The sequence below is a fragment of the Pholis gunnellus genome (genome assembly GCF_910591455.1).
Source record: "Pholis gunnellus genome assembly, chromosome: 9".
Taxonomy (NCBI): Eukaryota; Metazoa; Chordata; class Actinopteri; order Perciformes; family Pholidae; genus Pholis; species Pholis gunnellus.
In genome coordinates, this window is record NC_136535.1 from 16,163,198 (window position 1) to 16,182,136 (window position 18,939).

Sequence of the window (18,939 nt, forward strand, 5' to 3'; positions counted from 1 at the left end):
CAGCGCTCAACTCATCGAGCCAGTCGACCAAGGCCCCAGCACTGTGAGAGGAACAAGTTCATGTTTTTTGGGAAGTACGCGTATCCGCTTTCTTGCTGAGAGAATAGATGAGTCATGTTTGTGCGATACTGTATTTTACTGGGGAAATTCCAAATATTTTGTTCACAAATTCCATAAAAAAAAAAGCATTCAACAAGTTACCGGGTGAGAAATATTCCAGCACGTTAAACGGCATATTGTCGATTTTACGGTTTTTTGTGTGGATAAACAAATATATATAGTGAGTTATTTATTCCCCTTCTTCGGAGCTTCTTAGTTGACTAATCGGTCGTTCTGGTCTTAGTCTACTAAGATGTATTTTCGGTATTAATTGATAAATTTGTAATGCTTATTAATGCCGAATGACATCTCTGGTGAACAAGACTCAAAGTGGCGCTTAACCGTATCAGTTAGTGGTTAGTAGAATTTCTTCAGCAAGAGAGCAAATAAGCGCATCTCCCCCTCTCACAATTCAAACCAATTGGCCTTCGATAGGATCCAATATTTAAGATTTGTAGAATAAGATCGCTCAGACAGCTCCTGCGTCCGGTGCCGGTTCACATGCAGCGGTGCTACATCAACAGGTCACATTAGGCTTTGAGCAGCAGATCACCACATCCAGGACACGCAGAGAGAGAGGAAGAAGTGGCAAAGAAGCGAAGATAAAGATGATCAGTTAAGCAGTGGAATTCTTTATTAGCCGAGAACTGCATTGGAATGAAAAGGCTAAATCAGAAAGTATACGTTTATGCATTTTATCAACATCATTAAATTTCAATGTTGCCTTTGGTCATCATTAAAAAGGACCAAAGATTTAGTGAAAACAGGGATGTGCAAGATTCATGAATCACCTTGTCGGCTACAGTTAGAAGCAAGATGTTTCATTGGTTTTTTTTTTGTTTTGTCCTCCAAGGGGAGTGGAATGGTTGTTTCTACAGCGTGGACTGGTTTACAGTTACAGCTCCACAAAGATCAGAAGCTGAACATTTGAGGGAAGCCACTCAGAAGACGTGTGAGTGGATCTGTGGGGTTTGCCTGTAGAGATCCTTGCTGCTCAGGCTTTTCTTTTTGCGTCCTCCCCCCTTACAGCAAGTCTGATCCAGGATCTGTCATCTCGTTACAGTGAGGAGCGCTTTAAAAACACACCTCAGCATCAGACCCCTCTACAGACAGAACAGCATCCACAGATCGCCTAGCGTGTCTGCTGCTAGCATCTCCTCACTAATCCTAAATTCCAATCCAGTTCACCCTTTAGTGCGATAATACAAAATTGCCAAATCTCTTAATAAGCTAAATTTACATTTCATATTTTCACAGAAAACTGATTTTTTTTTTATTATTTTCTTTTTACTCAAAACCATTTTTATAATGCAGAACATATATTGCACCCCTCAGAAATTCGAGATCTTTGCACATCCCAGATATCAAACCCATGGGGGCTCACTTTGACTCCTCATCATGCCGTTAATGTTTTCCTCTTAAGCGGGTTTATTTTTACACAACACCGTTTGTGGCCTTCAGAGGCGCAACGGGAGAACCGAGCTTCTTCTGGCTCTACATAATTCCTATGGTATACCGAACCCCGGGACGGGGGACTAGAAGTGGACAGAGGCTTCAGTTCAACCAAAGACTCACATGCAAAGGTCACAGGAAGTCTTCTCCTAAAAAGGGGAACGCACCCCGGGTCAAGTACTGGAGCTGAATCAGGTGTAGTCCCTGAACTCCTCTCAGGTGATACTGTGAGCCCGGACTTGCTCTCTACGTTTTAACTTCTCATTCCTCGCTGCAGGTTCATTAAATGGGATAATTTATCTAAAGCCTATAGCAGTGGTTCATGTGCCACCATGACAAGAGTACAAAGCTGGTCTTTAAGCCCCCGAAGGTCCAAGGACAACAGTTTGAAGTATTCGTATATACAGCCATTAAAATATTACCTAGTTCCACATGAAGAGAAATGGTATGCACACTTGAGAAGTGATGTTATAAAGCTAGAGATTATTTCAATAACAAAGCCCCACAGACAATCTTATCGCATCATAAATGCTTTTCCAGCCTCGTCTCATGAAAGTTTTCACCAAGCTAGGCACCAACAGACTACGACAGTGAAGGAGGGAAATTACAGAAAAGAAAAGAAAATTCCTAAATAAAAAAATAGACAAAAATAAATCTTACACATAAAGACACTGTCATTTCTTAAATTATGGTTTTTTTTAGTGCCCTACATTTTACACCCAGTCAAAAACATCTGCCTTCAGTTGGTCGGTAAGGCTGCCCCGTGGTAAACCTATGGTACTTCTAGACGTTATGTAAATTTACAGTATACAATTTTGGATTACCATGCAAGAATACTTTTTTTGTGTAACATTTAATAGCTCGATCTACATCCAGGAATAATTTACATAGAAGGACAATAGTTATTGGACCAGAGAGCGCGATAGGTAAATAACCATGGTGGTAAGTGCAGCCGGAGATGATGTGCGGATGAGGTTTAGGTTAGGTGAGGGGGAGGAGGGAGGGGGGAGGGGAGGGGGAGGGGAGGGGGGGGGGGGTGAAGGATGGCAGGAGGGATCCAGAGGAGCGCCTGGGTAATTGGGGGTGGTGGTCCAATCCTCCAAGGTCAAAATCAGCGGCACTCCCACACTTTTACTGTTTGATCTACACTCCCAGTGACCACGTAGGGAGCAGCCTTGTGGAAATCTGTAGGAGACACAAAAGATCATCAGAATGGAAAGAAAGGAAAAACCATTTCAATAAAACATCTGAACACACCTCAGAGAGAGATGAGAGTTCTCTGAGGTACTAACGGTGGGCTAACCCACGGACACGGTATAAATATTCACTATTTAGGCAGACAATACTAGAATCATACAGCCAATGAGCAGATAAGATCTCTGTCATTGACGGCCATTTCCACCTGTGTGAGGATAATTGACCAATCAGAGCGTCGTCTTCCAGAGCAAGAAAAATAGCCGCATTCATAAAAAGATAATGAAAAATGGCCACAAAAATAGAGAAAAGTGTGGATGAGATTGAGTTGACCTACTGGGGCACTCTGGTTGGCCGAGACGATGATAATGTTATTACAGTGTTCCTGTTTGAGACCTTGAAAGTGACATCATTGATACATCGCTCACTACTGGTTGGTTAATGAATAATGAACCGGTTATCAGGCTATTTAAATGCAAACAGCTTTGGGGAAGCCGCTTGTTATTGTGTTAGGACAATGCGTATTAAAAATGGGGGAGAATACATTTTTTTCTACAATGATTTCAAACAAAGGGTGCTTTGTCTTTTTACACACTGCTCCAGAATTCCTCACATCAATAGCTCACAGCGATATATCCTCTTTGGTTGAAGGAGGATTTAAGAGGACTGGCTTTCAAACGGCGTGCCAAGGAGAAGTTGGCTGAAGAGCTCCTCGAGAGAGTTAGCAAGCCTTGATCTGCTGAAAAGCTGCAGATACACAGAGGGGGAGGCGGGAAAATCCTGGAGCGCTCGTCTACCTCTTAAACCCCCAGCTGCTCAGCAACCCTCAGGACCCTGAACACACCGCGGTGGAAGCACCGGGCTTCTTTACCGCGATTCAACCTTCGGCTACAGCACATGTTTGTGAAAGCAGCTCGATTGTCCAATGGACGTTGAATAAAAAGGTTCCTGTTGCACCTCAGGAGACCGACTGGTCAAACAACAACAAGGATGAGGCTGTTTACATTTGTTTTGAGGGGGTGGGTGAGGGGCTGCTTACCCAGAGAGGTAACAAAGTGTTCGTGGGCACACAGGGTTTTCATGCAGCGCTTGTTCTTGTAGTCCCAGATCCTTAAGGTCTTATCGTCTGCACAGCTCACAATAAACTTGCCTCCAGGGTGGAAGAGGATTCCACGCACCCAGTTATCATGGCCGACCTGGGAGACAAACACACGCTGCTGGAGACACTCGCTTCAAACTAATACAACAATATACAATGTTTTCTCTGGATCCATACATGAACATAATGAAAGGCTTTAGCCTGAGATGGTCCTCACCAGTGTCATAAGGCACATGCCAATGCTAACATCCCACATCTTGATGGTTTTGTCTCTGGAGCCGGACAGCAGGAACGGGCCAGGCTTACCACTTTTCTTAGCCTGGTTAAGAACAACAAAAAAGGAAAATCAAATAGCAGTAATGGTGCAAAACTAATACCAAGCAGAATCAATGACCAAATACTACAAAGTATTTTGAATAATATCATCAATTCTTGTTACGCTAGAATAAAAAAAGGACTCGTTATCAATGGGGAAACAGAGATTAGCTTAAATAAATTCATTACCTGCAACATTTAGTCAGGCAAACTGGGACTAACACTCACTACCTGCTGGATAGTTTTAACTGCTTCAATGGAGATCGTGTTCAAACAGGTGCATCTAAGCAATAACCAGAGAATCAGTGAAGCCACGTTTCACTGCTTTGGTTGGTTAAAATGTTTGGGTTTAAAAATATCTAAGCAGAAATGAAGCAATCATGAAACTGATTATTTAACAAAATGAGCAAACGTCACATTCACAAAGCCAGATTTCTTCATCTCTACCAAACATAACCGTGTTTTTTGTTGAACATTTTATGAGTCAATATATAATATACAAATCTCTGTACGGTTTGCCTTTAATTTTACTTAAATTAAAAATAGAAATACAACAAATTAGGCACTAACTGTAACAGAACACCGCAAATAAATACCTGGGGTGTTTTGTGCATGTTTCACTTCAGTTAAGAAACAAAACACACAAAAAAATCAGCTTCTGTACAAGCCGAACAGTGTTTTTAACTGCTCACAGGTTAGACTGCTGCCGGGGCAAATATTGTTTCAATCTGACAAGTTTACAATTAGACACACTTGTGATCACAAGGCATGAGGAGGGAGGCCATGCTGATATCCAGCCAGATTATGCACTTCACTTCAAGCTGGTCGGTTCTTGTAGAGAAGGAACACAGTGTACATCTACAGTGTAGTTGGCTTCCACCAAACCATCGAGGTGTGCAGATGTTTTCCTTTACCTCGGAGCCTGTGGCGTCTTGGATGGTGGGATGTGCGCTCTCCGGTGCCCAGGCGATGCACTCGACCACGTGCTCGTGCTCCCGCAGCTCGGCCTTGCAGTCTTTGGAGGCCACGACCCACACGCGCACCGTCTGGTCGTTGGAGCAGCTGGCGATCAGCGTGCCGTCCTGGTTGGGCCGAACCATACGGACCCACTCCCGGTGGCCCGTGAAGGTCTTCACACAATAGCTGATCCACAGACAACAGTAAAGGAGTCAGCATGTTGTCACAGTGGATGTGATTAACAGAATAGCATGCTTTAAAAAACAATAACTGTGGATTTAAGGATGTTTCTGGAGGGCACGTACCCAGTTGCCACCTCCCACATTTTCATGGTTTTGTCCCTTGAGGCAGAAACAATGTGATCTCCGTTGGGCATGATGGCTACAGAAGAAACATTGTGGTCGTGTCCTGGAAAACAGAAAGAGAAAAAACAAGATCTTTGTTTTACGTCTTCAGCCACCAACAGTGCACAAAAACGCTGGGTTTGGTCGCAACTAGCCAATTAAATGACAAGCGCGGCAGCCAATTCGTTGGAGCTTACTTTGTTCCGCGGAGAATAAGAGATGGCTAATTACCTAGATGCTGGGCCATATTTAAGCTGCTAAACAGATGAAGACAACAGTAAGTGTACTCTAAAAGGCCAGCTTATATGTGTGTGTGTGCGCGCACAGTCACATGCCATCAGGCTACAATGAAGAGGATAATTAAACTGCTGTCACCAATGGCACTAATCTATTTTACCAGTTAGCATTATTTTTTTTAAGGTGTAAAAAAGGAAAAAGGGAATGGGGGGAGGAAAGGTTGAGTGGATAAATGTAAAATGAATGAGACGTGGGTATAAAGGAGGATGGAGAGGAAATGGAGCAAATCTAGACAGCGGGCTCAATTTAACAGGTTTCAGACAGAAATCAGTGTAAACTCAGCTCGTCTGTTTGAGGAAGTGAGCCAGGAGCTCACACCCTCCTTTACAATAACAAAAAAAATTGGCAACCGCTGAAATATGCTGCTGATTTTTAACAAAATGCAGTATTTAAAACTCCAGCATGAATGTAAGAATGCCAGATCGCTTCTCGTCTGTTCACTAAGGAGGCTTATTTATTTCACTCATTTTCATTGACGTTTGCTTCACAGTCGGACATTAATGGGCACTTCTAGCAGACTGATGAAGAGGAGAACTAAATGCTTCACGTTGTTTGGGCTGCTGCTGGCTGGTTGGTGGGGGGGCCTTCTGACAATTCCAACAAGGAAAAAAATAAAATCCTTAAAATCAGCAGGGCCTGAGGGCACATGTAGACTGCTGCCATCATTTACTTGGCAATTAGGGTGTGAAAGTGGTGTGTGTGTGTGTGTGTGTGTGTGTGTGTGTGTGTGTGTGTGTGTGTGTGTGTGTGTGTGTGTGTGTGTGTGTGTGTGTGTGTGTGTGTGTGTGCCTGCAGAGAAGACAGTGGAAGACATGACCAACGGGGACGTAGATTCTCAAAATAAAAATGAAATAATGTAGGAAGGCTTTTAAAAAAACAAACCAATTCTTTACAATTGACATGACACATTATGAGAGGAGGTGGATCTTGTAGCATATTGTCGTGGGGAGCAGACATGGCGGCTAGAACTGCTGGTTGTGTGCTGTGAATTGGAGCAGATTGAGGCTCATCAATAGCATCAAGTGTGATAACGAACAGCATCTGCACCACCTGAGCCCTGTGTGCAGTCACAAGCTACATTTACCATGCATGGTCCGGATGCACTCAAAGCCTTGGAAATCCCACAGCTTGATCGTCATGTCTGCAGAGCAGGATGCTAGCAATTTGCCGGTCTGGTCAAAAGAGATGTCCTGCACCGAGTCCGTGTGGCCCTTCAGTGTGCGCTCAAAGTCCCCCGTCTCGTAGTCCCACACCTGAATGAAAGAGAACGCATTCATGCATTAGCTTCATACACGTATGCTGTTCATTTTCACATTGAATCCCTTTTCCAAACCCTAGCAAAGACCCCAAATGTCACATCATCTGTGGCCCAGTCGCCCCTCCTTTCTCAGCTGGGCAGCGCAGCAGAACCAGGCTGTCCAGGGAAGTCACATTACGATCCCCAAAAACATGATATGCAAATGGTGTAAACGGCCGTACTACAATGACAGTCGCCTTAAGAGAGCTCATACAGCTCTGCGGCACATTTCTGTTGCTAATGGAAGGGACGCATGTGCCAAGATGCTGCTTAGGGTAACAGTCAGGCCTGATAAACACAGAGAGACAGCTTATTGAGCCGAGTTTGGCGATGCCAGTTTGAGTACAAGCAGAATATGGAGCGTACAGTAGTAAGCTTCATTTTCTAGCCTGAGAAAGCTGTTGAATTTCAGGATTTCAAGCAGACAGACGTTTGTCACGGAGGGATAAACCCTCCTTGGGCTGGGGGATTTGGGGCAGACGGTGACCACCCCCCCCCCCCCCCCTCCCCCAAAAAGGAAGCTACAGACAGTGCAGATGGCCGCAAGGTACAAAGTGCAGGGGGGGGGGGGGGGGGTTATCCTGGAGAAGTTCAGTGCAGTAAACGCGTTTGGAGATGCACCAGGCTTACAACCATATAACAGTGTTTAGCAGCAGCATCTAAAGCACACATAATCCATTAACTAATTGTAACTCAATGCCGTCTCACCAACAGTTCCCCCTGGCATTCCTCCAGGGCATTATTACAGCAGGAAACTTGCCCTACTTCCTTGTGATTAATAGTTTACATTCTTTCAGAGAAAATGCCATTCAAAAGTTCAACAATAACACAAAGTCTTTCTTTGTATACGTCGTTTATGAAGAAAGCAGCGAGTAAGGAGACACCCGAGCAGTTTGCCGTTGTTTAAATGAACCTAGCCTCTGGTTGACACGTCTGACTGAGCACAGCGCTCCGCCCAGGACCTGCTGATTTACATACTGTAAAAGGTTAGAGCTGAACTCAACGTAACATCTTGACATGCAAAAACCTGCCACGATAGCAGAGGAGAGAGGACGAGATACGAGAGGGGGAGGACCAGAGAATGGCAGAACTAAAAGGAGTGTAAGAAAATAAAGAGTCGAAAGGGAGGCAGGTACGTCTACAGAAAAGAAAATGTGACACCCAACACCCTACACATGAATAAGGGAAAAGACGGGCATTCTTTCTCCCTGTTCCAGATCTCTGACTGCCTCTTGCATCTCAGATTTAATGAGGCGTTAACAAGTCAGCCTCATCTTTCTATCTCGGTAGAAGATCAACTCAGCTGTACAGGTTCCTGGCCTGGACCAGTGACTTCCTGGAGTCTCTGCTGGGGGCCACCTAACCTTTTCATTAGTGAGCTTCAGACTTTAGAGAGGATGGTATTCTGTTAGCTGTTTCCAGTCTAAAGCCCTTGCTGGCTCCCACTAAATATGCATCATATGGATAGTAGAGGGATTTTTATCTTTTTATTGAACTTGTTTATTCCACAATTTCCAAATACCGATCTAGGACAAAAAAATAGGCCAACATGAGCACAATGTCAGGATGAAGGACTGAAATGAAACAAAATGGAGTTCAGTGTGATCATCGGGCTATAGGCAGCCTCACTGGCATGAGGTGGAAAGCCAATGAGCCTCTGAGTCAGTGGCAGAGAATAAAGAGCACAAGGTCTACTTACTCCTCAGTTAAAAATTCAACAGAGCTCTTAAGGAGGAGGAAAGTAGGACACATGGGGGGGGAGTCGGGCTAGGCCACAGAGAGACGAGGCAGCCAGGAGAGGTGCAAGAAAGCTGGGGCTGAATTTTAGATTTGGGCCCAGGCCTGACTTCTCCTGAAGGATGGGCTGCTCTGATGGCGGGGCAGCTGATGCTTTAAGAGGAAGATAAGTGAAGCAGGATGCTGGGAGGTTGGAAAAAGAAGAAGATGCCAAAACAGAGAGAGGAATCCCTGCTGTGTGGGTGTAGCCGAGGAGATGTACACGTGTCTCTCATTGTCTCATGAATAAAATATAGAGAACAAACAGCTCAACAGAGTATTGGCATTGTGCAGCGAGGCAAAGGAGACCTGCTGCTGCTGCTGCAAACATAGCCCAGAGACAGACTACGGAGTTTATATATGGAATCTAGGGATACATGGACAATTTGGAGAAAGAGACACTTGTGTAATCTGGGCGTGTCTAGGAAGGGGAGCAACAGAGGCAACGCTTCAGAGTGAGGCATAATAGATGAGGGAGGAGAGAAGCATTAAACCGACAGAGCAAAATCAATATATATATATATATATATATATGGATAAAACATTTTACTTCTTTAAAAGCAGGATTTTACGGTTGTTAAAATCAACGATATTCTGTACAACAGCATGTCTTGTGTGGCTACTGTAGTACACTAAAGCTCACTTTATGTTCCAGTGAAAGTGTCATGTGACAACATGTGGGCTGACAGATGTGTATTTATAGCTCAGCTGCTACTATAGCAACCTGATATTCAGCACAGCTGAGTGTTGTTTACGCTCCCTGAAAGAAATGGAAGCACATGTTGAATTAACGGAGAACAAAAAAACGTTTTACTTTGGAGAGAGACAAAAAAAAGAAAAAAAAGAGTGATTTTTATCAGGCAGATGAAGAACTGACAGAAATGTATTGAAGTCAGTTTGCCTGCGAACTGTTTAACAAGTCTTCTCTGTTTCCATCACCACTCAGTCCACCAGATGTTTCAGAGAGACCAACGATCAGCATCTAAGTTCTCAGTATGTAGCATTTTAGCGGATCTATTAGCACAAATTGAATATAATATTCATAACGATGTTTTCATTAGTGTATAACTCCCTGAAACTAAAAATCTTAAAATGAGCCCTTAATATCTACAGAGGGAGCAGGGAACAAGCCTTTCACGTTACCTGAAGGCCACCATAGTTCTCCGACACAATTGTAAAACTGATGTAAGCAGTTTCTCGGCTTAGCTGCGAGCCACCAGCTCACTGATTGCCATGTTGAGCCTTTGAGAGACAACAGAAATGCTCCCAATCTCCCATATAGTACCTTTAATGTCTGACAACAAATCAGCTGACACCACTTCCATGAATTATAAATTAGCCTGAAGCAAGCGGTTTTGCTGATTTTGCACACCTTCACCCAAACACGATAAACTAATCAGCGAATCAACTGATGTGGCTTTACTTTGGAGAAGCTGCAGACTCTCAGCTCTCAGCAGGATATGGTCGGAGAACCCTTAAAAACAGTTAAAACACCATTTCAAATAATACAAAAAGATGGCGATCATTCGTTCCAGAGCCCCTTTTGAAGGAAAGCTCCTTTTCTTTCAGAACATCCGGCAGCACTGACCTTTATTGTTGCATCCTCAGAAGCCGACACCATGACGCTGAAGACCGGGTGGAAGATGACGCGGGTGACTGGACTGCGGTGGCCACTCAGCGCGTACCGTTCTGGTGGGCGTGGGATCCACTCTTTGGGGTCTCGCTTCTGAGTCACGGGCCCACCCAGGGTGATCTCCTCCTTCGCTTCGTTCAGTTTGGATTCAAGTTCCATCACCTGTGCAGAACGTGCAGGTACAGGTTAACCGCATAGAGGCAGAGAGTTCAGGATATAGATATATGCACATAGTATAGACAATTACACCAGGAAGGGAATGCATGAAGCAAAAGGTTCTACAGGTGTTGAATGTTTGTTTAAACTAATCATCATATAACGGTTTACTTCCTTTCAGTGCCAACAGTGGATTCAGCAATAATATCATGAACCATTCACAAGACTTAAATCCCCACGAGCATTCTGGGAGGAGAAAAAAGAAAACTCTACAAACCTTCTTTTGTAATCTAATGACTGAGGTCCATTTCTTTTCCAAAAGGCCAGCATACTTCTTATCCAATTCTTCATTCTGTGGAGAAAAGAGGAAAGGATATCAGCTAAACATACGACGAGACCTCATCAAAGTCGTGGGCTCAGCGTAATCGGTGAGGCATGTGGGGGGGGGGGGGGGGGGTCTTTGGTCTATAGTAAGAAAGAACAGTGAATTATTAACACACCCCTCAAAGGCCAACACTCACTGCCAGACACCGCCAACCTACTGTACAACACACAAACACACATCCTGGTCCTAATCCTTCTCACACAAACTAATCTCCAGCAGACAAGAAAGGCTCAGGCAGCTTACAGCCACACACCCGGCAGTGGAGGCAGCGGTGGAAGTTAAGTTGTGGCCGGTCCTGGCAGACAGACGCCTGATTCCACCTGCAGGCTAATGCCACAAGCTGCCCACGAGCTTTTACATAACGGACCGCATGGCACATGGAGGCCGTCTGTACTGCCAAGAAACAAACAATGTGGTGGCATTTCTTTCTCTGGCGCTACATACAAATAAAACAATATGGTAACGATTATTTTCTTGATTAATTGACCACCTTTTCCCAGATCCTAAGGTCTTTCATTAACTTGCTTTGACCAACCAACCATCAAATATCCAATGATATTTGAAAAGCAGAAAATCTGTAAAGCTGAAACCATTAATGGCAGAAGAATAGGGAAGCTTTGTTATTCTATACACCCAATATAACAGTTTTGGTGCCACTGTGCATACAACAAACACCTCGAGGCTGTAACTAACCATTAAAAACCCACATTGACAGGCAGCCACGAGTGCCAGTGAGGGAGAAAATTAGCGTTGCAGTCCAATTTCACAGCTAGCTACTCGAGCCTCGGCTGGAAACAAAAGCAGAGCTAGAGGTGTGGAGAGTTGCAGGCACCACCGAGGCTCATCTTTAACACTTCTTAATGACGAGAAGTGATTCCTTGGGCTAACATGAGGTGTATATAAAGACAAAGACATGAACTGCGGCACTGCAGAGAGAGAGAAAACACACACAGAGGGAGAGCAGGGAACCCAGTTTAGACAAGTCTGCCATCATCTAATCTGCCATCTGCCTGCCTGTTACACCAACACACACAAAGACACACGCACGTGGAGTGCCAGACTTCACTGCAGCCAGTCTGTTGACAATGGATAGTAACCACACATATGCATGTTTATATATGCATGCAGGCATGTACATTCTCTTTTGCGAGGTAAAAAAAAAAAACTAAAGCACGAACCTCGTTTATTACTCCTACTATGAAACCTCATAGCGTTAACCTTAAAACTGCTACTCAAGTAGCCACAATGGTTAAGGTAAAGAACATTAAGTTTACTCTGAACAATATCTAACCACAGACACAAAAATGCCTCATGTGGCCTCAGGGAAATGGTGTTAAGAATCACTTTAGTTGCTTAGCATGGTGCGTGTTTGTGGCTGAGCGCTAGAACCCAACAGGGTGTACCGTTCCCTCCGTGCCATTCATCCATTATTCAGCCTGCTGCCACAGAGAAAATGTCTGGAAGAAGAACGAATGAGGAGACACAGGAGAAGCAGGAGGGCGGGCGGGGGAGTCACATGAACACTAGGGCTCTTTCTATTTTCATATCGTCCAATCGCGATTACTCGAGATCACCGATCTGAGGGTCACGGCGTGGCTCAGCTTCTGATGGAGCTTTGAAATAGAACCTTTAATCTTTTTGCGAGCAATAGAGTTAAAGGTTAAATGAATAAACATTATCAACAGTAAACACCCTAAAAGTCCATGTGTCGGCACATTAACCACAGTCATTGTTTCAGTTCAAATCCAATGTGGAGGAGTCCAAAACAACAAAGATGTTATGACAGCAATACAATGGTTGCACTGGACAATCAAGGGTAGCAAACAAAGAGAAGAGGAAAAGGTACAAAATGACAAACGAGAACTCAGCCCAGGTCACGGTTTCTAGCAGTGTTGTGTGTTATTCAGAATATTTAAGGGGGAAAATAAACTCAGCTGCCACTTTATTGGGTCCACCTGTACCATCTTAGTTATAATGTGTTGAGTCAATTATATGTTTATTATTAAGGTTATAGTTTAAAGGTGGTGTCGTACTGGATTACATTATATTGAAAGGCATTTATAGTTTTTTGACTTCTCTATTTACATACACGAGGCGTCAGCATTCAATATAATGCAACGCAGTACAACATGATCTCAATGCTAAAACTAATTAACACCTACACGACACATAATACACATCATAGAAATAGACTAAACGGCACAATAGTACAGTGTATTGCAAACATATTCAACCCCCAAAATATTCTCATTTCACCAGGGGAAAAAAAGCAGTATGTCCCACTCTGTTGTAAATGTAATATGTACAAGTGGATAAAAGCTTTTCTCAAGATGACCCAGCAGCAGCTTGTAGCATAGACGCCCTAATCAGACAATAATTGGCTGCAGGTGCTCCCGGTCACATCCGCGAACATGTTGACTAAAATGAGAAATAAAGTGGAAATCAAGGCATATTGTTGGTATAAATTGGTTCTGATTGGCTGTGCGGATGCGTGTGTGTCAACCCGTAATCTACTCACATTATCTAACTCCGCCTCCTTCTTGAAAGTGGAATATGCTTCTTCGTATCCATTGGAACGTAGATAATCGGCTATTGCTCGATTTCTGAAACAGACAAAGAGGACCCATAATTAGTTCTCCTGATTAGCAGACAAGATAGTTGTTACAGTGCCACGAGTGATGTAGTTGTATTCAACACTGTAAAACAAAAGACAGAAAATGTGCATGTTCAGGAAACGTGTCAGACAAAAGATGGAAATGTTACACATCCAGACTGTGTTATCGTGCTTCTAACTAAGAATAAAAATGCTTGGTATGCAAGAATGCAGTCTAGCACTACCTATAACAATACAGACAGACAGTCTCCTGCTTTCTCACACACACCCTTCTTCTCTGCCTATTTGACACAAATTGGGAACACATAACGCATCTGTCTGGCTTCGATAATGAGCTCTTGTTGCTCTGGGCAAATAATGGGAAGGGATGACTCCCCATGGTGCAGATATTGGGGGAATGAGAGTCAGCGTACCTCCCACCATCAGACAGAGAAAAAGACTGACAGACGGAGAACGCATGGAGAGGCCAGACAACTGAACCGCTTCTGGATACTTTTACTATTTTACTAGTTTGCAGACAAAACATTCAAAGATGGCACACCTTTCGGAAAGCCGGCACAAAGATGGTGGGGATGGTAGCAGAGGTGTGATTTTATCCAACTATTTTAAATATGTGGAGAGATGTCCAGATAGGACAGACAATAGACTAGACAGACATGGGCTGCCATAAGGGAACATAAGGGAATATGTTGGTGTTATAGTATTATTTTACATACTGATCACAGCCATTTTACTGCATGTCTGTTATGTCAATGCCTTAAGAATACATTTAAGTAGAGCAGCCATATTTGAGTTGTACAATATGGACTTTACCAATGACACACATGAGGAGGGGATGCAATAACCGAACAGCCAGAAATAATAAAAAATAATAGAGAAACCATAATGCTGTGAAGCATAGAGGGTCTTCCAACTCTAGCTTCTCATTTATGTTTACCAGTGTCTCTAAACTATTTGCTAACTTGACTAGCATTGTTTAGCTAATGGAATCCTTCAATGATCAAACTCATTAGAACGCTGGTTATTTCTTCAGAGTAGGTTTTGTTTTTCTTCTTACTTTAGTTTTCAGTTTTTCTATTAAAAAAAAAAAAAATAACCGACTGAACAAAGACTGCAATATGAGGTGCAAGAAAGACACTGAATTCATGAATATCTGATAAAAATGCTATTTTACTCTAATATTAATACAATATTTCCTTGATTCCAGCCCTCCTGTGTTCCCCTCCACTAATGCCAGACAAGCTGTCAGGCAGACAAGGCTTTGAGGTGCCAATGTGAAGGGGGGGCGGGGGTGGGGGGTGTACAATCTGTCAGCCTGTGCCCCCTGTGCCCTCTTGGTCAGTGTTAAGCCCTCTGCCCACCTGAATCCCAGAGACAACAGGAGCAGCCCTTATTACAGCTCAAGGTTAGCAGGAGGTTATCTTCTCCTGTGACAGCCTGCCTGCCTCAAGTCTAGAATGGGGGGGGGGGGGGGGGGGGGGGGGGGGCTGAGGTGTGCTAGCAGGTCTGAGAAAGTGTAGAAGCTGGCAAAGGAAGCTGCAGGTGAGGCACAAAGAAGACTTTGATGTGGTGTGGGTGTGTCAGCCACAGACTGTTTATAAGAAGAGGACTGCCGATTTGAAACCTTGAGGTTGGTATTATAGACGTCGCCATCTTGTTTTGTTTTTTCAACTGGAAGTGACAAGAGAGGGTGGAGCTAAGTACACCCGAGACACATTTAAGCAACTAAAATGCAACAAACTTTCATGAACTGGAAACACTTCAGTTATAAGAACACCACACAGAACACTCCCAGACTAGACAACGCTGGGCAGCGACCTGTCAATCACACTGTAGCCCCGCCCTAAAACACACCCTGCTTTATAGTCTATTTTACTCTAAATGGGACCATAATACAATTTATACTGAGGTAATAGACCAAGTGAGATTTTCATTTTCTCGTCGACTTCTATACAATCAGAATTGTTTCCCCCCTGCTGGCCATGTCAAAGAATGCAAGTTTAAGGCACTGACCCCGAGGTTTGTCGTCGTTTATGAAGCAAGAGTGCTTCCAATAAAACCAATAAGATATCAAACCAGCCGTTTACAGTCCAATTCAGAGGATCAAGTATATTCAGAAGATAACCTAGATGTACCAAACTCTGACCTGACATGACTAAAAAGATATTAAGTATGTAAAGGCTTTCAAGGGCTCTACATAAGTATATTCCTTCTATGCAGGAATCTCATCCTTTGCAGGGCTTTGATGAGTTACTGTACATGTAGCGCTATGGAGGATACAAGCAAAGTGGTGGATATTCTCCTTTCAGTCTTGTAAAACTATAAAGACACAGGTTGCCCCACAGAGGTCAGTGAGTATGCAAAACACATGGAGGACGAGTATCGGGGACGAATTGGTAATCATATTCAAAATATTGAAAGAGCGTTTGCATGGTGCAAGAACATCACACTATACAATATGCACAAAACGGCACCACACAGCAAAGCAAGGGAACAAAATGGGGGGCAAAAATCATGCAGTGTTCAATATATCCAGTCCCCAAAGACTGAGAATAAAATATATAAATGTGTGTATTAATGTCGACAGGATGGAGAGAAAAGGGGCTGGTTTCCATGGTTACTAGCCACAACTAGATGACGTGATGAGGAGATAGTGAAGAGGAGGCCAGCACACGGACAGAGAGGACACATAGAAGAGGGGGAAAGAACAATAGAAGAGCCTGAAAAGCCCACATTGTAGCTGTAAACTTCTACCATTTCAATAAGATCAAAGGGCTGAAAACAATACTCATCACTAACTGTCCAAAACCCTACAACAGCAATGTCTTTATGAAAGTAATTTATATTACATCAATGTTGCGATCAGAGCTGCTCTCTCATGTACTGTAAACCCTTAATGGAGTGAGAGGGAAGCAGTCTGTGACACAGACAGACGGGAAGAGATGACCTCATCCTTCTGAACAGAGAGGTGAGTCAACCGCCCAGCATGTCTGCCAGTGACATCACTTCCTCCCAATACGTGCTCATTGAGAAACACTTATCAACAGAGCCGCCACACTAATATACATACAGAGCATCTCAATGAGTTCAGAACAGATTAAGCTGTACCTGGTCATTGGCACCTTAACACTTCACAATCTCTTAAAATTAAGTGACCGATGACTACTGATTTTATAGAGCCTGGACATAACTCCCCAACAAAGACACTACGAGTCCTCTCTTGACAAAGCACCACTTATGATACGTTTAATTACAGACACAGTGAGCTACCCACCCACTCTGCCTAAATGTTGAAGAAACACAACCCTTCACATGAGCATACAGCTCTCTCATCAGCTACAGACTCTAAATGCTCTAATAAATCTTACACACAAGGAGATTTTGCTTGCCTGGCTCAGGCCATTGCCCTGTGCCATATATCTCTCTAAGAGGCGAGAGTATTTCTAGACCAGACGATGTTGGACCTGTTCAATCTTTCAAAACTGCTGATAAATGTTTAATAGGAGGAAGTTCAAGTCTACTCCCTGAAAGATCCCTCTGCACATATACAATTCACCGTCCTATGGATTTTTCTTTTCACGGGCATATATCAAACCTCACAGTTTTGTGTTCCCCATGAGCACATTGCCCATAACTTTAGACATGCACGGTTTGAAACTGTACCGCCGTGTGATGATTTTGCTTCATAAAGCTTACAAAAGGTTGTGCCAGGTTGTTCTTTAAGATGATTGCCACTGTGCAAACAGCAGGAAACGACAGACCAGTGCTGCTGTTGTCTCTGCTAAGTATTCAAGCAGCAAGGTCACAGGCAATGTGATGATTAAACAACTTATTTCACATTTCTTTTACCTTCATCTTCTAGTAAAGACTGTGGAAACTTGGCAAAGCGTAGGACTTCTTTTCAGGACTAAAACTGAGCTAGTTCTACAAAATGTGCAGCTTTATGCAGATATCTTCCAGATTTTTGTCATAAGTGTCACAGACGCAACACACCCATGTGATTCCTTCACTTCTCCTTTTCAATAATAATAATAATAATAATAATAATAATAATAATAATAATAATAACTTGATTTGTATAGCACCTTTAACAACTGAGTTTACAAAGTGCTTTGACAGACAAAGCAGCAAAAGGAAGACAATAAAACAGAAAACTCAACAGTGAGGCATCGAGTCTGTTCATAAGAGGTCAACATTTCTTTCTCACTTTCAATGGCACCGATGGGGTTTAAGGGACTAAATAAGATGAAGAAAATGTGCCATCCAACAGCTGATATCACTAAGACAGCCTTTCATGACCTGAAGAATCTGGGAATCTTTTGTAGAACTGGTATTAACTGCTCTATTTACTGAAGGCATGCGTTTGTTTAGAGTTGAGGGGAAGTCTATAAACGAGTAAGATGAGCATTTTGTCAAGCTTCACAACCCTAACAGCCGAGTACTGAACAGCTGATAGAAGCATTCCACAAAAATCATATGACAGGATTGCATAATTGCCCAGTTACTGTTGGGTCTCCATGAAAACTGTAACCGATCCATTTCTCTTGCTTGACTAATGAGGCGGAGCGCCAGGCGTTGGTGACTGAGACATGAAGCACATCTCCTCAAGGTAATCACCACCTACACTAACCAGGCAGTGAATCAAACATGACATTATAAAAGATATCATTTCTGCCCTTTACTTGGTTCCCAAATCATCTCAAAGCTTCTTAAAGGGGGAGATTATCCCAATGCTGTTAATTTCAATGTGAATCGGGTAGGTTGTGAATATATAGGTTAGGAGCAGTGAGGATCAACCCTTAAGCCAGAAGAAGACTTCAAAGTGGAAAGTCTTTCACTCCAAAGAAGAGTAAAGTATCTTTAATGACTATTCTTCACTATGGAGAAGGTGTGTGTGTGCATGGTCTACTCATCAAAATTCACCAAGAAATCACATATTTTCTCTGATGGGTGTAACATGCACACATTTTCTGTCACATGGTGCTGACGGAGCTTTGTTGGCCGAACTGAAGCCAAAGCTTTGACTAGTTAAGTGTACTTTCTTAAATCCCACGACGGTGTGTGTACTTCAAGCTCGGATAAATAGAGGATAACAAGAACAGGCAGAGCACAGAGAGACCAGGCTTCCCATCACACATGTAGAAAGGTTCATTATTAACCTATCTATTGAGGAAGGAATCCTTTTTAGTATCTCTGGTTGTATTAATGCTATTGTGGGCAGAGCTGCAAACGAGGACTAGCTATTGTCGGGAACTGAAAATGTGAGGCTGAGTGTCTGTGTGTTCCTGCAACTAATGTCTGTGTGCTATCCACATAGGAGG

At 43.3% G+C, this 18,939-nt stretch overlaps 1 protein-coding gene across 1 annotated transcript in view; it reads right to left on the reverse strand.

The window, feature by feature from the left end:
* Positions 1 to 711: 711 nt before the first annotated feature.
* Positions 712 to 18,939, reverse strand: part of pafah1b1a (platelet-activating factor acetylhydrolase 1b, regulatory subunit 1a) — a 28,709-nt gene continuing 10,481 nt past the window's right edge. Inside the window, exons 3-11 of the mRNA XM_079165961.1 lie at positions 13,523 to 13,607; positions 10,897 to 10,971; positions 10,419 to 10,625; positions 6,842 to 7,010; positions 5,422 to 5,524; positions 5,074 to 5,302; positions 4,062 to 4,163; positions 3,785 to 3,941; positions 712 to 2,736 (exon numbers count right to left, since the gene is read on the reverse strand). Coding sequence (XP_079022087.1) covers positions 2,663 to 2,736; positions 3,785 to 3,941; positions 4,062 to 4,163; positions 5,074 to 5,302; positions 5,422 to 5,524; positions 6,842 to 7,010; positions 10,419 to 10,625; positions 10,897 to 10,971; positions 13,523 to 13,607 — 1,201 coding nt within the window. The 3' untranslated portion in view covers positions 712 to 2,662. The remainder of the gene's footprint in view (positions 2,737 to 3,784; positions 3,942 to 4,061; positions 4,164 to 5,073; positions 5,303 to 5,421; positions 5,525 to 6,841; positions 7,011 to 10,418; positions 10,626 to 10,896; positions 10,972 to 13,522; positions 13,608 to 18,939) is intronic.